We start from the raw sequence: 22194 nt of genomic DNA, 5'->3' as shown, positions 1-22194 counted from the left end.
GTTTTAGTAAGGATATCAACAGAACGAATTTTATCTGACATTTGAGCGCGTCTGACTGTGTTCGGTTGGATTTATTTAGCCAAAACCATATCCCATTATCACCAGATGCGCGGATATGATGTTGATCTCTTTTGGTAAAATATCTGATGGATATCTGGGTTTGACAGATATCTGAATTTGATTACATGTAAAAAATCGATTTGGTATGAGCTTTTCACCATCCAAATTCGAATACGAATTCGAATCCATTTAACCAACATCAGATTACTCATCTGGTATAGCCATATCCGACCCGAATCTGAACCGTGTATATCCGTGTTCTAGTGAGTTGCATGTGATTCGAGTAAATCTTGATTAAGAATAATTTCCACAAACTACACATTAGGGCAAACTTCGAATGACCTAGATATTCAAAAGAAATCCTGACATTCCCTTCAAAAACCAATAGATGGGAAGCCAGACCACATCTCCCGGCGTGTACACAACCCATTCTGAATTGAGTTTGGGATTCAGGGGAGTGACTGGCCATGTGACACTAGCCAATCGCATGACAGCAGTGCATGGGGCTCATAGCAACAGATTGCAGACCCTACATGAAATGCTGTCGTGTCCACATCTCTCAACAATGAAAAATCCGTAGGATTTTTCCAAACAAGAGAGTTTTTCTAAAAAGTACATTTTTTGATAGAAATCATTCCTCCGCGAAGGGAAGTAAACGAATGTTTCATACCAAGAGAAAATGGTGAGGCCCACTCTCCATCTCACCACCACCACCGTCACCCACCTCTCGAAAAACTGCCATTTCCATGATTGATTTTTCCATCTATCTCATCACCACCCACCTCATAAAAACTGTGTCAAAGAAGCTCCACTACAACCAACAGCCCCTAACGATGATTTTTCACTACCACCGTACATCTCACCAACACCTCCCATAAAACCACCTTCCCCACCATCCATCACCACCCACCTCCCGAAAATCCATGCCAAAGAAGCTCCACCACTACCACCAAGTGAAATTTTTCTCATGCTACCCAAACAAGTGAAATTTTTTTATTTTAGAAAAATTATCATATCAAAACTTTTCACAGGCAAAATTTTCTTTTCCTATGACAGTTTTTCTTTCTCTCCCTGGATCCCAACTTTTTTTTTTCGAAAGGCAAGCTGAGGTTAGGCAGACCGATACCAGTTAAACAACTATACCATTGGGTTCTGAACCTGCAACGTCCCAACACAAGGTGGCTTGCACTAGGTGCTCCTACCAGACAAGGGGAGCCCCCGTTGGTCCCTGGATCCCAACTTACTCTGACAAAAACTGGAGCCTATTCTCAGTCACCTAGAAACTCCCACATGTGTCCATATCTCCACTTGTTGTGTACTTCCACCTCCATTTTTTGCCCCCTCCTGTCCCAACATGTTCACAAATATTTTGAAAAGAACGGACATTTTTTTGTGATTAGTATCTTGTAGTGGTATTCCTGGTACAACAGTGAGTCAGTGACCTCCATAACTTGGAAGAGATAAAATCCATGTTGGCAGTGCATCACAGATGATATAGGGTGCAAACAAAGACCAGGAATAAGATTTAGATAAAGAAGGCACATGGACAACCAAATAGGCAGGTAATTTATCAATTTCAGGAAATGCCATGAGTAACGCATTCAGATGGCTCTGTACACCAAGGAAGCGACCCAACATTAACTTGTATTACAGACCCACCCACCTGATACATTCAATAATGGTTAAAAGGCAAAGAGGGGAAGAAGTGGAAACAAGCTTGGTTGGTCAGTATACAGTACTCAGCAGTTGCAGCACCGAATAAGCCATCACCACAGGCGAGCTGTCAGCTGCCAGAAGATCTTCCGGCCAGACCGCCAGGTGCAGAGAAAAAACGAAGAGTTTAAGCATGTGTATATGAGGAAACAGAAACAGTGTTCTGTTACGTGTGAGTGTAAGAACAGGAATTGGAATTGGGTCTGGAACCAGAAGTTGTTGTAGGTAACAGGACTGAAGACTTTCAGATACGTAGAGGCCCACCAAGAGAGTTCCGGCTGGAATTGCCCCGACCATGGCTTAGGGAGAGAGCTGCAAACTGGGAATCCAGATCCTTGGTAGATGTGTTGGAGGCTTGCTGCTGATCATAGCGCTGCTGCTGCTGGTATAACATTCTTAACCTCTGAACCTCCCTCTCCAACATCTCCTGCTCCACTGCATTACCACATAACAGCATTCAATGCATGGTCCATGCAAAATCAATGAATGTTGGTGAAAATGTGGACAAAAAATATGTGGACAGAAGAAGAAAACTATCCATGCAAAAAATAAGATCATTTTGCTTTTTCACCTGTCAATGCAATTTTCACACGCACAAACACACATAGGGATGCAAATCGGTTGGATTCAGGGTGGAGGTTTTGCAATTTTTGGCTGTTCAGGATGCAGTCCCCCATGTATTTAGTGGTTCCGGATCTGAACCATTTGCATCCCTAACACACACACACACACACACACACACACACACACATATGACCAGTCAAATGAGCAACCAGTTTACACAACCTAACTTTGAAAATATCTTTAATGTGGAAAATACATTGCTGTATCCACCTTAGCATATCATATCTTTAAGGCTACACGATATGGTACAGACTCTTGTTGCGTGTATGTGTATCATGTGTATTGTGAGACACAGCCCCATACTAGGCATATCACACAATACGCTATAGGCACAACTTAAGTTGTGTTGATTTCTTTTTTCTTTTTTGAGACAAAAGGATTCTTAGAGCTGGTTCATACATTTTGTTGAAAAGCTTGATATAAGTATTCACACACTCTACAGAAGCTTTTGGATGATTTAGGAGTGATTTATTGCAAGAGGGAGAGAACTTTTGCACTTTTTTACCGAGTATATTTCTGGATCAACAATTTTAAATGCCATCTCACAAAACCATGTCTCTCTCTGCACCTTCTAAAGAGTGTTAAGGATGACAATGGAAATGATTTACAAGTACCTAGAGTCCTAGACCAAGGGAGCAGGTTGTATCCTGATTGCAAGAATCACAACCAACAGAACACGAAAATGAAAAAAAATCATCCTGGATTCTGATGATAAAAATGAAACAATCTTCCCAGATTTTGAGGATAAAAAATGTTGGTATCATTATGCCTGTTGCAAGAGGATGTTTTGAATGGCATAAAGGAAATAATAGAGATCTATCTTTCACAATTGAAGTATATTGAAGTAGTTGTTTAGTGACTAGTCTTGAGTTTAGCGGTACAAGAATGAAAAGCTTTCTAAAACTTTAGGTACTTTGTGACTTTGTTTTTGTTTATATTTGAAACTATGAATCTTGTAATGTGTTAATTGAATTTCATTGTTTAGTATGCATACTATTTCATAAATTGCATTTTTCTTGTGAGATATGCATGTATTCAAGCATATTATCTTTAATATCGGATGCTTGTTTTCTTATGCAATTCATAATTGTTTGATATGTAATATTATGGTTTTATCTTATGCATCATTGTTTCTTGTGACGAAATTTTTATTAAAAATATGATTTTTTACGATACAGTGGCCGATACAGGCTCCTATACATTTTTTATAACCTTGGAATACATTATCCGTATCTTTCTCTGGTGGCTTCCTAGTTGGCTTACAAAAACATTTAATTTCCTTTCTTTTGTAAGTAGGAACAACATAGACCATGGCAGCTGGTAATGAACTACGCACCAAACCATGCCATATGTGTGACATTAATGATGAACAGAACTTCCAAAGAGGTTCTACATAGGGAAGATATACATGGCCAAGGTAAAGTATAATGAGAAAGTATTTAGAGAAGTAATAGCATATGCATCGATATGATGTAATCCACTATGCATTCAAAAGTGTAGTAAAAGTTAAACACTAGGGTCAACATTCATCTCCAAAGCTCATGCCAAGCATCTAGTCAAAGATTTTTGTGATTTTTTGGCATGTTTTGTCAAATGCATTTTCCAACTTCACTTCCAGTATTAATAGATGATGAAGATAAGGAGCCATCTTCGAAAACTCTATCCAAGACTATGAAGAATGGAATAATAGAGATACTGAGATAGCAAGCAACCTGAGAGTGTCAAGTGAAGATAGACCTGCTCAATATATGACCATGCTTACCTAGAATCACAGAAGAAAAGCCAACCAGATCTGAAATTCTAAAAGGCCTAATAGCCATCTGCAGTTTGCAAGGTGATGATGAAGTTTCTAAGCTTCCTGTCTTTACAACTCTTTCATCTCATTTCCAGGACTTGAATCTCCTTTTTAACCGAACAGCCCATACTGGGGATGTAAAACCCACGTTTCATTTAAAAAAAAATTATTGTATTGGACTCAGGCCAGGTCCAGACCCGGGCCCCTTTTCATTAGGGTTTTAATAACCCGACTCAGGAAGAGGATTTTAAATCCTCTTCCCGAGCGCCGCCCCCCCTTCCACCTTCGTTTTCGGAAGGATTAGGGAAACCCATCGGGGTTTCCCCTTTCATCGCCCCCTGGGGCCTTTAAGTTCAACGTGGGAGGGCGAGGGGAGGCACGCCTCCCTCTCGAAGCCCTTCGCTTCCCCCCCCCCCCCCCCCCCTTTGCCGACCTCCTCTTTCCCTGCGCACGCCACCAGCGCCATCTCTGCGACCCACGCCGACGCCGGCCACCGCCTCCCAGGTACGCCTCACCTCCTCCCTCTTCTTCTCACTCTCCCCCCCCCCCCCCTCTCCTCTGTGGCCTGCGAAGGGGTCGGCAGGAGGTTGGTGGCTCCTGTCGCCCCGGTCTCTCTCTCTAGCAGGGGTTAGTCCCCCTGCCGCCTCTCGATCACCGGTAGGCAAGGGCAATGCCCCTGCCGCTTCCTGTTTCCAGGCAGGCAGGGGCTCGCCCCGCTGCCTCTAGGGTTTTGGCACGCAGGGGTAGTGCCCCTGCCGCTTTCCTGTCTCGGCTGGCAGGGGAAATGCCCCTGTCGCTCTTTGTTTTGCTCGACTGGCAGGGGAAATGCCCCTGTCGCCCTTTGTTTTGCTGGGCTGGCAGGGGCTCGCCCCCTGCCGCCTCTTGGCTTCTGGGAGGGCAGGGGATATCCCCCTGCTGCCCCTTGATTCTCGGCATGCAGGGGCTTGTCCCCCTGTCACCCCCGTCCCGATTTCTCCCTCCCTCTTGGGGTTGTCAAAGAGTCGGCAGGAGTCCAGTCACCCCTGCGGCACCCTGTTTTCCCCTTTTTTTTGGTGTCGTTGTGGCTCTGTCAGGCAGGGGCTGAGACCCCTGCCATTGGTCGGTTCTTCGGGCAGGGGTCGAGGCCCCTGCCATCCCTTGTTTCTTTAGGCAGGGGTTGAGGTCCCTGCCATTTCCTTTTCAGACGAGCAGGGGCCAAGGCCCTGCCGTTTATATTTTCGCCAGGCAGGGCCGAGGCCCTGCCATTTTCCTGTTCTGTCAGGCAGGGGCAAGGGCCCCTACCATTATTCGTTCTTCTGGCAGGGGCCTCACCCCTGCCAGTTCCTTATTTGGTCAGGTCGGGGCCGCAGTCCCTGTCGATTGCCGCTTTGACTGGCAGGGACTGAGGCCCCTGCCATTCATTGGGTTGCAGGGGCCGAGGCTCGGTCCCTGCCATTTTGTTACTCTTGTGAGGCAGGGGCCGAGGCCCCTGCCGTTGCCTGTTGTGTCTGACAGGGGTCGAGGCCCCTACCATTCACTGCTTGTCAGGCAGGGGCCGAAGCCCCTGCCATTCGCTGCTCTGGCTGGCAGGGGCTGATGCCCCTGCCATCCGTTGTCTTGTCATTCGTGGCAAGGGTCGATGCCCCTGCTGTTCGCCGTTTGGTCAAGATCGTCGACCACTACCGTTCAATTTCTTTTTCTATTATGCAGGAGCCTTGACCCTGCCATTCATCAGTTTTCGCCGACGGGGCGGGTCTTACCATTGCCCTTTTGTTCTTTTGACAGCTATGTCATAATAATACTCATACTTTTGCAGACTTCGCATCAAACCCCGCTCTGGCTCCGCGGCCTGAGCCTCGTATTATCTACACTCGTAGACGCACACAGCTGCACGACATCCCAAGGTAGGAGAAAGTCGCACGAGGATTTTGGATGAATAAAATAAAATCAGATACATACCTGCTTATCTGAAAAAGTATTTAATTTATGATTGGCTGGTCAATGCTTTATTTGTTCTGATTCTTTTGAAATTACATGCTCTATGGGTAAACTCATTCTAGAGAGAATCGAGTAGTTTAATTGGCATACCTACTTACCTGTAGGATTTCTTAACTTGTGATTGTCTGTTCTGCATGCTTATTCTTTTGAAATTGCATACTTAATGTAAACTTTGTAAATAGACTCATTTCTAGGGAGAAACCCACCACAATTGCTATTGTAACCGGACCTTATGACAGGAACGGTATAAGTTTTACAAGAGGTAATGAAGTACCCTGAAGTGGGCAATCAACACCCTATAGATATTAATGAGATAATGTCGGCCTCCACAGGTCAATTGCTCAAAGAGAAATACTTGTCATGTATGAACCAAAAGAATCATAAAACATTAATTGTTACCCGCTCATCGTAGTCGTACCTCTAGGGAGGTACAATCGTACTTTTTGGACAAGTACGTCTCATGCGGGTTACGATGGTTGGAGAATGAGGTTGTAGCAACATCGATGCGTGCAATTGGCACAATGCTGAGATCACATAAATGGTGACAACTCGCCTTCACAGGCAAGATGCTCGAGTGGGTCTAATAGACCAGAGCATGTAGGATGGGGCGGCGGTTAAGAAACCCCCGTCGAACCCATTCGACCTTCACGGTTCATCAAGGGAGAGGATGGATGGTACAAAAACTCCGATGGACAGGTTGTTCACAACCACCCCACGGGCAAAAGACTCGGCTTCCCCCAGTCATCGGAGTTAAGGGAATTGGGATTATCATAAAGTATCCTAGGTGGTAACTCTCAGGTACTTCTGCAGAAGTTGGATGCATCCATGGGCCACAAATGCCTTTGGGGATTTACTCTCTTGGTCACTGACTGTCCCCTTAGAAGCAGACTCAGTCAGCCATCCGGGTTAATGAAAACACCTGACATAATAAACCCCTGTTTCGGTCTCGGCTGTTTCTACGTTTTGCGTCTGTGCATACCAACAGGCCAGTTAATATCAGAACTTAAAGAATATCTTTTTGAATAGTTGTAGCTGATTGAGACTTACACTACTTGAACTGCTTCGAACAATAGCTCTTTGCACGTATTACACTTGTTATAATAGATTATAATTGTATTGATCGTTTTAGTATCATAATTGCTTATCTCATGAATGTCCTGCTTTATTTTCATTCTACTTATCTATTCGTGCACCTACTGGTTTGTTATGAAACTGACTCATTTCATGGGCAGGTGAGGAGTAGGACTTCACAGGCGGCCGATGGCGCGGTGCAATATGGCTCAAGATTTATCTTCTTTCTGCTGGCGGCTTGGCTCTGAGTCTTTTTGAGTTTTTCTTTAGATTATTAAACTTTGGAAAAATGCTCATTTTGTAATAAACTGCAGATTTTTAATCTATTGCCTTATTTCCTTAATTCCTTTAAGTTGTTGTTCATGTGAATGATGGTTTTTCAGCTAACGTACCCAGGATTGTTGACTTGTGCTCCTTTCTAAATGTCTTCCGTTGTCGTTTTTAAAAGTTAAAACTTTAAATCTTTGAAAGGTTTTTCGATAATGTTTTCGAAATCACAAGTCAAAATTTTGGGGCGTTATAGGGGAACCGATGGTTGGTCTCTCTCCAACCATTCTGAAATTGGTACATCAAAATGCAACTGCAGCAATTTTGATTGAGAAAAAATCCAAGATCTTCTAAGCTTTTGCCAAACAATCATGTGAAATATTGTTTATCCATTTGGCGGTCAGGAGATAGCCTTAACTGCCATTTATTTTGCCTTTTAAACAGCACCAAGTGCTCCATGATTTATGCCATTATATCATCCTCATTGTTCACTGCATAGATTAGTCACATCTTGCCTATGAAGATAAATTGAAGGAAGGTGAAATATCCAAAACACCCATCATGTGCATGCAGCAAAATAGTTCCTAATTTCCTATTTTTATATTATTGGTGCCAATTGCCAGGTAAAAACAAGGTTTTTGGTTAGATAGATTATTAGAAAAGGGAAAACAGACACTGGCATTGAAACCAAAAATCATCGCAACAACTAACATGAGCACTAGCAGGAAAGATCACGAAGGATACTTTCGAACAGGATACCTCAAAACAGAGAGAGAAAAGGTTATCAGCTCAACTAGATCACTTATAAAGAACTATGATCATTTTGACTTCTGTTGCATAAGAGAAAAGCAACAGATGAGTTTTGTATGCCACTTTCATTGAAGTGCATCTCTCAATTAAGAACAGAGACGACTCAAGCAGTGGGGCTCATTTATTTCTGTATGCACAAATAAAATCTTGAAAATCACACACACATCTTCAAGAAGAACTATGTGCAAGGTATAAGAGAATATGGAGTTCAGACAACAGTGACTCTGGTGCTTAGTGCCTGAACTCTAGTTGCCCAGACAGGTTTATGGTCTTTTCATCTCCAAAATTTACTTAGTCTATACTTTATTTTTCATGGTCAATTTGGAGATTGACAAAAAAACATGGGCCAAAGGGTTGAAAACTGTACATGCCTTGGTTTCTTCTTTTACCTTCCTTTTAGGGCTAAATACCTCGTAAGGTGTAAGCTCCAGCAGTATGCCTGCCTGCGAACCTACCCACTTCTTATGGATAGTAGGCAGACTCTTGGTAGCAGTTGTACCAATACTCAGAAAAGCATTTGCATCCACAGGCCATTCTGAAGGTTATGACTTTCCTTGGTTCATTTCACATAACAAACCTTACTAGCTAGACGAGGATACTTAAAGATGCACACATGGACCATACACCAGGGAGATGGATACTGGCTAGAGAAACGACAAAGCACCTTCTTTAATTGGTGCTTCACGTTGGTGGGTCATAGGGGAGGAGCAAGACATTAAGGTTTTTAAAGATTTATCAAACACCATGTAGATGCGTTCAACAAGGAAACATAAAAATGACCAGCAATAGACCACTTCTGGAACAGTTATTTTTGGTTGGATATCTCATACTTCACACCTTCATGCTTTACCACTTTTTGTAATTACAATTTCTGGGATGATGCCTTGTCACTTTCCAACTCTTAGTCTTAATAAAGACTTTTTCTCAACTCAAAAAGGAAAAGAAAAGCATGTAGCAAGAGAAATAGTTTTACTGTGAGTAGCCATAAACAGTCCATACTTTCTCAGAACCTGACTCAACAGTCAAGTCTAACTTGTTTCATACAATGGCCCAAAACACATGAATGAATCCAGAACCAGATTGGGTCCAACTCACCTCATATAGTTACCATGTTACACAAAATATATTAGCTTTCGAATGTATCTCTTGCACCTAGTGAACAGTAAAATGGAAAAAAAGGCTATCCTGGGAAGTTGAGTTATAGAGCTCCCACACGGATGGCAAGAGAGGACCTGGATGGGAAGGAAAACCAGCACCTAGTGCACCTTATCCCAGGGTCGATAAAAAATGGGGCAATGTACACAGGTAAGATTAAAACCCATTGGATCATATCTGGATTCAAATACAGGGCAGACAACACTTGGTCAGATTCAATTCCAATCTATGTCAGACAGACTCTCCTAACAAGGCACCGCACCTGCAACACTTGGACACAGCTTCCTTTATGTTAGGTGAAGTCAACCACACTGAGGTCCATTTCTATCCAAAAGAAGATTCAGTTAACCCTAATCAAGTCCATTTTTATCTAATATTATATATATAAATACATAAATGCACACAAATACACATAGTGTTAAGTGTTAACTTAAAACTGTTAAAAGTTATATATATCTTTCCCATACCCCTGTACCCAAGTTTTTCTAAAGTGCCGCACCACCGCATCTGCACCCGTACCCGCGCCCGCACCCACACCTATGTGACAGATTCCAACCCACTTTAAACCAGAAATAGATCTTGTTTGGCCCTGAACTTCCTTATATCCATCACAATTACAGCATTAGTTGAGAAGTATCAGTTCTTTTAGCAGCGCCGCAACAGATTTTGAACGTGGACAGAAACTTGAAAATCATTACTTTGACTACCAGGCAGACCAAAAGACTACCATGGTCAGTGAAACTAGCACTGACCATGAAGCAACCTAGGTAAGTGCTATGTGAAAAACAATTTATTACACATCAATCCAAAGTTTTTGAGTGTCACATTGAATCGTATAGCTTCAGGAAGGCAACCCAGTAAGGTCGCATCAATGCATGACATGATCAAGAATTAACTGAAATCTTCTGATTCTCAATAAAACTTCAGTTAAAATAATTTTGCCGTGAGCAAGGAGCCATCACTAGATGTAAGAGAGGTCATACAATGACTGGAAACAGACCAATCAAAAAAGACAACTTACTCAGTTTGATGTCAAAGAATAGAAGCTTTTCCTTGAAAAGGAAGCTATCAACAGGAGAATCAACCATGAAGCTCTCAGCTCTTCAAAAGGAGAAATTAAAAATAGGAGAACAGATAAGGCCATCAGGTTGAAGAACAACCCCAAGATCTTCTTTAGCAAGATGATATAATAGTTGGATTAGCATGAACAGCAAGCAAGGATGATCCTCCTTTTTCATGAACAAAGACTTAGAATAAAATATTGAAATTTGTTATCTTGACCCATCACTTGGTATTTACAGACGAGAATTACAAAGTGTTAAAATTGTAGGGTATTGGCCAGGACACTCACTGAATGAAATAGCTAGTGGCTTACCATATTCTTTATATAATAATGTCTGCCCAAAATATTGGACCCATCTGAGCAAAAGGGATTTCTTGAAACCAGAGAGAGTAAGAAAGCAATAAAACTGACTATCAATTTAAAAAAAAATATGGGAGTTATAACCAGAAAATAAAAAGAAAAAAAAAAGAAACAGAAACAAGATGACACACTAAAACAGTCTCACCACTTGTAGAGTCGCAATCATCCACAAACTAAACATCAAAGTTGTTCCTACAGCAACTATTAAAACAGACCTAACTGATTTGTTGTACAATCTGGAAGGTCCCTTGATCTAAAAATGTAAGACCTGTTATGAACAGATGGCTTTGGCTGTTTTCCAACTATAATAAAATCTAAAGCATAACTGACTGAAAAAATGTTTGGTGAAAACAAATGAATCCGGAAGAGCGGTATACAAGAGGCCATGGGCGAAAATCATTGTGTTGATTCTTCCAAAACTAACATAATGTGAGAAGTGAGAACAACTAAACCTAGTGACATCCCAATTCTCAAACAACAAATGGCAACTAAGGTTTGAATAATGGACAGAAAAAATACCCAAAAGCTTCAAAGTCCCAGATGGACTTAGAATCTAATAATCAGATTGTTTATATTGGCCAAGCCATCATGAACAAAGTACTGCAAAATGCTGGAGATACCAAGCTAGTTCAACTGCTGAGTGGCAGTGACAAAACACTGTTTACATATTCATTCAACCAGTCATCCAAACTGATACTAGCTACATCCTTGCAACTCAAAAGCAAATTTTTCGTTTTTAGAATTGTGAAGCTAAAGGGAGGGCATAACAAGACCTGTAACACAGTTGAATTTACTTCAGAAGATGTACACATGTGTGTGGCTGAAGACAAGTACATAAATATGTAGAGTGCCTTAACTCTGTTAAGCAAAAACAAGTCTGCTTCCTATGAAGTATATCATTGATGTCTAACTTTCTGTCATAGAAACTTAAACAATGGAGTTACAGCTAGGGAAAAAACACATAATATCATAAAAGTTAAACAAGACTACTTACAATATTTTACAAGTTGCACCTGAGCCATACTTTCTAACTGTTGCCTCAATGATTTGTTCTCTAAGCTCAGTATGAGACGCTGCTGGTCAAGAAATTCCAGTTCTGCTGAAACTTCAGATTCTTCAGCCTAAAAATTGCACGCATAAAATATAAATCACTGACTCCACTGTCATTCTTCATAAGCAGGAAAATTTCTGTAAATTATACTGTCGGAACTTGCCTGCAAAGCCTGAACATTTCTTTCCAGTTCAGCTATATACTGAAGTTTCCGAACTCGGGAACGTTGAGCAAATTGCCTGCAATGTGGAATCATCAAACTGAGAAACATCTCCATATGAGCAAGAGGGGTCACTCGATAAGAAATAGATGAGTCAATCAGAATAATTTTCTAGCAGACCTCTCATTCTGATAGCAATTAATAACAAAGAAAAAACATGGCGGTGATATTTTCAGTATGAAGGATTTAACAGCATATCTGTGCAATTAGAATAATTCCTGATTCATTAGGAGCAAATACCTTGGTTGGGCTGTGAGAAAAAACTTAGGTCAAATGAGAAGAAATATCTTTAAACATTTTACTCTGTACCAACAACAGGTTAATCATGAGATACGACCACAAAATGAAATTGTGTCCAACATATGGACATCTCTAAGCACTGCAGTTCCAGTAACCATCCTACAGAAGTTCAGATCCAAGAAGGTCAAACTCAATTGTCATCATGACTAGACAAAGGTATTAATGAGATTAATAACCAAATATCTAGCACTCATGCAATTAAATTGAGGCTTTTGTTGTTCCTACCAAAGGTCTAAAACTGTAGCCATCTGTTTATGCTTTTTTCTATAAAAAAAAAAAAAAGGATTCATGTGACTTGTAAGACCCAGGGCCTACTCATAGTTGTTCCTTAAAACAAAAGAAAGGATCAAGCATTCCTTTTTAGAATGTGGGTTGTATATATATGTGTGTGTGTGACATGATTGTAATATGTATTACTCTCCTGGGGTATTTTTCTCTTTTGACCAATGTAATTTTTTGTAATAGGTGTTGCCCATTGGGGCCTTTTTTTATTTTTTATTGTAATATGTTATATTGTCAAGGGCATTACTGTCCTTGGGGAGCTCCAACAGCCATATTTTGGAGAGCTCCTCACTCCCCATTTTGCCTATAAATATGGGGCTTAAACCCTTTGTAAAGCTATGCATTTTATGTGCATTTCAAGTGAAATAAAGGTTATATATTTTTTTGTGTTCCTCTAAGCCTTAAGTGGCTATTGTGTTTTACCCCTTTTTTGTGGACTTTGTATTGGCTTCTTGTTTGAGGTGTGTGGAGAGTTCTTGGTTTCACTACAAGAGTTTTTGGTTTCATTACATGGTATGAGAGCCATTGCGCCCTTGATCGTAGTAAAGTTTGCTCATGTAGACGTGAGATCTTGGATCGTATAATCGTAGACTCGTAGTACCCCAAAGAATTTCACTTCCATATTTTCCTCAATGACACAAACTATGTGATGTGGGCATCCATAGTGAAGTACAAGATTTGGGAAAAGGGTTTATGGGGCTTGGTAGATGGATCTGATAAAAAACCAAAGTTTATGATCCATGGAGATATGAGCATAACTGAATACTACAATGTTTTTTCTCTCCTTTGGGATGAATTAGCTCTCTTAGAGCCTAAATAACATTGTCCACTTGTCATAGAGTTCCTAGAAAAACAAATCAACTCAGAGCATTTTTATCATTTGATAAATGGGCTTCGGCCTGAATTTGAAGGGACAAAATCGGCCATTTTTCATAGAGGTGGTGTTACTTCCATAGTAGAAACTTTAGAAGAACTAACTACAAAAGAAAATACATTAAAAAAATTCTCTCCTGTCAAAAAGGAGGAATCGGTACTTGCTATGTCAAGACCTGAAAATCATACCAAGGCATATAAGCCTCCTCACTTTTGAAGAAGCCAAAATGACTATGGAAGGAGCTCAAATGACTATAAAAGAAATTCAAGTGACTATGAATACAAAAAATGTGGTAACATAATATGCCACTTTTGCAAAGAGCCAAGTCACATCAAGCTATTTTGCCCAAAAAAGAGAAATACGAAGAAAGCGACTTCTATGGGATCATCAAGTAAAAGAGGTGGTGTAGATGAAGGCTCCAAGAATGTTTTATTTTCTCAACTCATGGAAATCTTTCAACCATTAATCAAAGGTCAATCTTTCTCTCTCTTAGGTGCGACCGTATCAACATGCATGGACCTTGATAAGAACTCTTGGATACTTGACCCTGGTGCCTCTTTCTATGACTCTTAATGAGTCCATGCTATCCAAATGTCTTATTAACTCCAATGATTCTTATGTTTCAACCGCCAATGAAACGTCTTTAAAAATAAAAAACTTTGGTACTTTGAAACATTCTTCTAAAAATAATCAAAAATTTTATGTTTCAAACATTAGAGTTGTACCCAAACTTAACCTAAACCTTCTATCAATTTCTTAAATTACCGACCATGGATGTAAGGTCACTTTTTCATCTAATCATTGCTTGGTACAAGATCTTCAATCCAAGAAGCCGATTGGGTGAGGCCATAAAAGAGGAGACCTCTACTACAGGGACAATTTGGAACTATCAAATAAAAAAAAATGTAATTTTGTTGAAAAGAAAAGTATTGAACATTGGCATAGGAGATTAGGACATTCAAGTATGTCAAAAATGCATTTATTTCATTTTCTTGAAGTTGTAATGAAAAGGATTTGATTTGTGAATATTACATCTTCAGAAAAATAAAATATTTACCTTTTGAAAATAGCCAATTTATATCTAAAGAACCTTTTGAGTTAATACATTCGGATGTATGGAGACCGGCACCAGTTATGTCTAAAGGAAGAGTTTATTATTATGTAATTTTTTTGGATGATTATAGTAGGCATTTATTTTTTTAGACACAAATCTAAAGTTTTTTAGTGTTTTAAAAAATTTCATAATTATGTTAAAAATCAATTCAAAACCTCCATCAAGATATTTAGATTCGATTTCGGAGGAGAGTTTTTATCAAAATATTTTAAAAGTTTTTTTTATCAACAAGGGATTACACATCAAAAATCTTGCCCTTACACCCTATAACAAAGTGGGTTGACCGAAAGAAAGCATCAACACATTATTGAAACCACTAGGACTCTTCTAATAGCCAAAAATGTTCCAAAAAGGTTTTAGGTCGAAGCCGCTCTTACGATGGTTTATTTAATTAACAGAATGCCTTCTACTATTCTTGAAAATATTTCTACTGAAAAAGTATTTAAATCTCTCCTGATTATTCAAGATTGAGAAATTTTTATTGTAAATATTTTGTTCTTTCCAACAAAAATAATAAGCTTTCTGCTAAGGCCATTCCTTGTGTTTTCTTAGGCTATACCGAAAACCAAAAAAGATTTAGGTGTTATGATATTGAGAATGACAAACTTTATGTTTCAAGGAATATAACTTTTCTTGAAAAAGAAAATGGTTTTGAAAAAATTGAGTCTAAGAAACCATGTGAGTACTCATTTTTATTTGATATAATGCATGAGCATAATGATGATACTATTAATGAAAGTAATGATATTCATGATATGCATGAGAGTGTCAATAATAACACTCATGATGCATATGAAGTTGATATGACTATTGTTGAATCTCACAATGAACTTCAAACATACACTCGTCGTATACAAGGCCAACCACCATGTGCATTACAAAGGTATATCCAAAGTCAAGACATAGATCAATCTAGTGTTAAAAGATGTACGAGAATATCCCAAGCACCTAGAAGGTATGTATCCTATGAGACTTTTGAACTCTACTATAGAGCTTGTCTTATGGCCATACACTCCTATGTTGAACCCTCCTCCTATAACGAGGTCAAAAATTAACAAGAATGGATTGAGGTCATGAATAATGAATTAGAAGCCTTAGAAAAAGCTAAAACTCGAGAGATTCAATAATTACTTACAAGAAAGAAAACCAAAAGATGTAGATAGATCTATGAAATTAAAACCAAAAGTGATGTGACACTAGAAAGATACAAAGTTAAGCTAGTAGTCAAAGGGTATAATCAAGAATATGTGATAGATTATGAGAAAACCTTTTCTCCAGTAGCTAGGATGACCACAGTTCCAACTCTCATCACCATAGCATCTATTAAAAAATGACATATCTTTCAAAAGGATGTTAAAAATATCTTTTTAAATGAAACTCGTAATAAAGAAGTCTATATAGAACCTCCACCCGGGTTGAGTTTGGCACATAGAAAAGTTCTTCGATTACGAAAATTTTTGCATGGTCTAAAACAAGCTCCTAAGGCTTGGTATGATCGTTTTAGTAATGTGGTGGTTCAATTAGGATTTAGATCTTGTTATATTGATATTGCCTTATTTGTTAAGTCCTCTAATGCAAGTATAGTTATTTTGCTCTTCTATATGGACGATATCATTATCACAGGAGGTGATAAACAGCGAGTCAGTCATATCAAGGATGTTCTAAAAAAAATACTTTGATATGACAGATCTTGGCTTTCTTCGATATTTTCTTGGGATAGAAATTGCTTACTCACCCCGAGGGTATCTTTTGTCTCAGACTAAGTATGCAGCCAAGATAAATGAAAGGTCAGGTATTACGGATAAAAAGATAGTGAAAACGCCAGAGGTCATTAATGTCAAAATGAAGAAAGATGATGGAGAACCTCTGAAAGATCCAACTCTATATCGCCAAATGATTGATACCTTAACTTAATTTTTTATTAATCGTCCTGATAGTGTTCATGCTATTCATACTGCTAGTCACTTTCAACATTCTCCCACTATAATACATATGAGTGTTGTAATGAGAATGCTATTCATATTGCTAATCAATTTCACTTTACCAATGTATCATCTAAGTATCAATTGGCGGACTTCTTCACTAAGGTGCTATCATTAGAATGTGGGTTGTATATATATATATATATATATATATATGTGTGTGTGTGTGTGTGTGTGTGTGTGTGTGTGTGTGTGTATGACATGATTGTAATATGTATTATCCTCTAGGGGTATTTTTATTTTTTAGACTAATGTAATTTCTTGTAATAGGTATTGCCCATTAGGGCCTTTTTTTATTTATTATTATAATATGTTATATTGTCAAGGGCATCACTGTCGTTGACAGTATAATAGCAATATAGCTGTTGGGGCTCCCCAACGGCTAAAAATTTAGCCGTTGGGAGCTCCAACAGCCATATTTTGGGGAGCTCCTCACTCCCCTTTTTGCCTATAAATATGGGGCTTAAACCCCTTGCAAAGCTATGCATTTTGTGTGCATTTCAAGTGAAATAAAGATTATATTTTTTATTTTTGTGTGTTTCTCTAAGCATTTAAGTGGCTATTGTGTTTTACTCTTTTTTTGTGGGCTTTGTATTGGCCTCTTGTTTGAGGTGTATGGAGAGTTCTTGGTTTCATTACATTCCTAACAAGAACTGAAAAGCATTTCCATGATATAATGAGATGCTGTTCAACTTGTTTCCATACCTCCCCCCCCCCCCCCCCCCCCCCGCCCTTTTGATTTTAATGAAAGCTTCGACCCTAATTGATTTACAGGTAAAAGCTGTGGAAGAAGGAAAAAGTTCATGGGGCCCATCTGGTAAAACTTATCACCTGTAAACAAGTTTTTCCAGAAAAAAAGTTTGGATGTAGGGACATTTGACTTTTTTATCCATAAAAAACTTTATCCATGGGGCGAGCCTCCAACAGCATAGGACCAGCTGTTGGAACTTGGAATGTATGCTAGAAATAGGTATTACATACAATTCGGATGATGGGTGAATGCTCAAAGATTGCTTGCGGCTACAATGGTGGTGGTGGTTGAAAGAATTCACAAATGTGTTCTACTGGTGGTGGTAATGAGCTAAAGCAAAGAGATGGTAATAATGGTGGTTGGTAAGAAGGTTGGAATAGGGGGTGTGTTGGGATTTAGTTTACTTCTCATAAGGAAAGGCTTGAAGAATTATAGAATGAACAAGGAGAGGGAGAGGGTGCAAATCCTAGAGAGAAGAGGAGAACTAGCAAAGTGAAGGTGAGACAAGAATAGATAGATTGATAATGCAAGCAACCCTGAAACCCAACCAACCAGCATGCACAGGGGAAATCTGCAAGGGTTGCTTATGCTACTCCTCCCTCCTGAACTACAACCACTGAAACCTCTGTCTAAAGTTTCGGGGCACTGATCTTGAAGGAACTTCAGGGGAATTTCACAATCTTTTTCCCTTTGTTGCATCAAACATTAGAAAAATATCATTTTTTTTCCTAACTACATCAAACACTGAAAAAAAATTGTCTAGAAAAAATAAATCTAGGAGAAACACGTCTATGAAAACAGTTTCTCTCCTTCCACCTTTTTTCTCGAAGATGGAAATGGGCCTTCAGGGAAAAATGGGGAAAAAAGGCTAGGATTTGACACAAGAGCAGTCTAGATTTCACAATCTTCTTCAAACAGAACTGTTAAGTACCTACTTTAGTAATCATACCCCTAATCAACTTATTCTAGCCTGATTCTATCAAATCTCTCCATATTTCGACAGTGTAAGCTTCTGCAATCATATAGCAGTTTGATTTCATTGTCACAACTACAAATTATTGAAAACAGTCAGCAAAAACCAAAACTGAACCAGTTACATATTATCTGACACTTGAAGGAAGCAAAGAAAAATTTAGCGGACAAAGCACTGACACTTGTTCATGTAAATGACCCTGTTTTGGGGATAAAGACCATATTGGGAATGGTAATTCAACTCTAATAGTGAAAGTTAACAATCCTCAAGTTCAAGAAAAGCAAAAGGAAATGTTACATGCTGGAACAAAGTCGTGGATCATTATAGCCAGTTGTCTGCACAAACATATTAGAAAAAAAATTCTTCCTTTTCCTTTTTTGAGAAGCTAGGATGAAGATCCATAACTATATGAATGCAATACAATAACAAAAAAAGTTAAAGTGCAGCAAACAAGTCAACAGAGCAGGATAAAAAAAGTAACCATCACAAGTTAATGGACAACTTACTGTTTTACATGTTTTTGATCCACCTCAGCTGATGATGGCTTAACATGTGAGGATCCTTTCTGCTCATGTGGAGCAGAATCCTCTGTGTTTTGCTTTTCAGCAGCTGCAGATGCTCCATCTTTCTGAGTAGACAATGATTCTGAACTAACAGATGCAGTGCTAGTCTTTGCAGGTTTATGACTGACTGCATGTATACTATTTGGGGTTGACTCCCATCTCCTATTCAATGGTCGTGATCCAAAAGAATTTGCATAGAAGTATAAAGAAACATGATAGTCATCTTTAGCTCGCTGAAAGTCCACAGACCTCCGTAATGTCATGGAAGGTACATCTCCATACATAGTTTCCAAATGGGAGAAATTATCTATATTAGGGAAACAGTTAGGTGCTTCCAAGTAAGCAAACGAGTCGCTCGAGGATCGCCGATGGCCTCCCTTCTTGACAGGTGTGTCAGGCTCGTTAAGCAGGTCATCAAGCCATGAAGGCTGTTCTTCAATGAGACAGCTCTCAGAGGATGTGCGCTGGTGCTGCTTCTGTCGCTCTCTTGGTTTCGGAATGCCTCTTGATGCCGTTGCATGAGCAGCAGCATAATCTACAAAGGCAGGGTTTAGAGTTGGAAAAGGGCTCTTAGGGGGGAGATGTGGCTGCTGTCTTCCTGCATATGACCAGATACTAGCATTTGCATCGCCCTTGTAGTTTGTCATTGATAACTTCAATTACACCAGAACAAATACGGAAAAGAACAATTTGATCAATGATAGGAAAAAAGTTAGGAAGTCAAAACAAATATTTCATCTGTACACAACCCAGAAAAGCAACCAAAGCAAACAAACCATTATTTAAGAATAAAAAATACAAAACAAAAACCAGCACTCTCACCAACTTTGCAACTGGAGGAAATAGATTATAGCTGCAACCAAAATAAGCCAATGAAAATCGATGCATTCTAGCCATGAATTCTTCATATACTACCAGTAAAAACCCTGCCAGCACTTGGCACTCATATTGAAGTATTAAGATCATAACTACAAAGTAAAGCAATTGATCATCTTGCAACACCAAAGCCTTAAGAAGTTGCTGGTCATGCTAAATTGAAGAATTATCATGCTGAATTGAAGAACAACCCCCAAAGTATGCAGAATAAACGTCACCTTAAAGGGTGCAACAGCCAGAAGAATTACAAGCAAATGGCAATAAATCAGGCAAGCTGCCCATCCTCTAATAAGACATATAACACCAAGAACTAGTAAACTACGCGAAGTCAACCTCCCAGTTCAGTTGGCATATCAATTTCCTATTTGTTCGTAATCAATTTTCTTAATATTTGTCATCTGCAATAAGGAAGCTACATAATTTTTTGTAATCCGATGTATACAATTTTTGTGAAATCAGGCCTTTGGTGTGTACGACTACAAAGTTGATGTATAAAGAGAAACTTAGAACTATCAATGACAGGTTAAAATGTGCAGAAGCCTAAAGATTTACAAAGAATAAGCAAAACAAAACGTTAAAAAATACAGAAATCCCCAACGTGCTCACGTAACAATTCCTATAAAGAAATCGCTAAAACACGAAAAGAAAAAGAATGAAAACATCGCATGCTTACCAATTGAAACTTAGATCAGATACCGGAAACCAGAACACGCCACAAACTACTCTTTCGACCAAAGCTTCTTGTAACTCATATCGGAGAAAACTCAGGGTTCAGAAATCACAAAATCTTCACAACGACTGTAAATGTAGAAGCAGCAACACCAGACCTTCCGCATAAAAAATCTCCTCGACGATCCGCCAACAGGATTTCGTCGAATTTTTCTTTGGCAATACCAAAGAACCCTATAAAAACGGAATCGTTTGTGGGAAATAGAGTGAGGACGAAGGAATTAGGATACACGAAGCAAGGCACGAATGAGTCCGATTTCAGAAACCTCTAGGCCAAATCCAAGCGTAAAGCAAGAGCCAAAATGCATCAAATTATTGATACACAAGCCCTACACCGGACTCAATGATTCCCCGACAATCTTCCAAAGAAAATAATACATCAGATCAAGCTTTTCGCTATCCAAAAACACAATTTTTTCAGATTTGGACGATCTCTAGGCCGAATTTGAAAAATAATTGTCTGAAAGAAACCGAATACGATCTAGAACGCCCAAAAATCGAATTTTTAGACGAAACAAGGACGATAAACCTAAAATTATTGGATTATTGGATTTGTGCTGTTTTCGTACCAAAAAGGGGGAAATTTTCAGGGCTTTGGTTCCGCCGGGGAGAGCAAAGCGAAGCCCTAGGATTCGTCGGATTCTTATACGGTTTCTGGTGGGGATTTTGCCGAATTCGAGCGGAAATCCGGGGTCAGAATCGGGAAGGGGGGAGCTGCGACCTGTGGAAGGAAAGCCAGGGATGGATAGGATTCCGACCGTCCGATTGGCGCGGGAACACCGATCGAACGGTTTTCCGGTAAGGGTTGGGTTAAAAAAAGGGTGGGATTGACAGAGGAGCGGGAAGAGGACGCTCTCTCTCTCTCTCTCTCCTACGCTCTTAGTGTGACGCCGAGAGTAGTTAACAAACCAGTCTGCGAATGATTACCTGCCACGTTGTTGGGAATCCACTTGGCAGCAACTTTTCAGGTACCTTTGAACACTTCGAAATCGAATCTTACATGTAGAGGGTGAAATTGGTTCGGGTACAATCGACTCGATCCGATTTTGATAGACTCGTGGGTTCGGATCGAATCTGAAATCTAGATCCCTTAGAACCGTGTAGGTTGTTGAGTGAAAAAATATAGAGTCGAACCCATTTGAATCTGATTTGTTTTTATGCTCCATATCTAATTTTTAGACCTGATTGGAAAAACAAATCTTGCTTAAAGTTGGATCCATTTATACCGAATCCTATTTATACTCGAACCTATAAACTCATACTAGCCTACAATTTCAGTCATACCCAAACCCCTTATCAAATCCAAATCAATTTGAGTCGGGTTAGAGACCAATGTTTAGAATCATTTCAAAAAATGTGTGAAGGTTAGTGATGTAAGCCGACCTAATTGGATATTGCCTAATCTGGTCTGAAGTCCGATTTAGATTTAAATGAGAAAAAGTAATACCAAATTAGATTTTAATATCCATCGGATTAGATTTGACTCGATTCGAATTCGGATCCCCAAGTATGACATTGCACCGAGTCTTAATATGATTGTTAATTGCTTGTTCTTTACTATATCGAATCTGATTAAATGGTTTT

General features: G+C 39.4%; 1 protein-coding gene across 1 annotated transcript; it reads right to left on the bottom strand.

Annotated features, from left to right (window-relative positions):
- Nucleotides 1-1584: 1584 nt before the first annotated feature.
- LOC149838207 (uncharacterized protein At4g06598-like) lies at nucleotides 1585-21467 on the bottom strand. The gene is made up of 5 exons (XM_090006452.1): nucleotides 20555-21467; nucleotides 18949-19658; nucleotides 12110-12185; nucleotides 11890-12016; nucleotides 1585-2208 (listed from the first exon to the last, which is right to left on the bottom strand). Exons 2-5 carry the CDS (start codon nucleotides 19650-19652, stop codon nucleotides 2018-2020), a joined length of 1098 nt encoding a protein of 365 aa, XP_089862578.1. The 5' UTR covers nucleotides 19653-19658; nucleotides 20555-21467; the 3' UTR covers nucleotides 1585-2017.
- Between the last annotated feature and the right edge of the window lie 727 nt (nucleotides 21468-22194).

This window comes from Nuphar pumila, chromosome 5, assembly GCF_984573655.1.
Source record: "Nuphar pumila chromosome 5, dmNupPumi1.hap1.1, whole genome shotgun sequence".
Classification (NCBI taxonomy): Eukaryota; Viridiplantae; Streptophyta; class Magnoliopsida; order Nymphaeales; family Nymphaeaceae; genus Nuphar; species Nuphar pumila.
This window is presented reverse-complemented; position numbering and strand designations above follow the sequence as displayed.

Excerpts from the sequence above, each read along its gene's own strand:
- LOC149838207 (XM_090006452.1), bottom strand. The coding sequence starts at position 19,652 with ATGACAAACTACAAGGGCGATGCAAATGCTAGTATCTGGTCATATGCA. Across the intron at positions 12,186-18,948 it reads GATCAAAAACATGTAAAACA|GCAATTTGCTCAACGTTCCC; the intron begins GTAAGTTGTCCA and ends TCCACATTGCAG. Across the intron at positions 12,017-12,109 it reads GAAATGTTCAGGCTTTGCAG|GCTGAAGAATCTGAAGTTTC; the intron begins GCAAGTTCCGAC and ends TGCAATTTTTAG.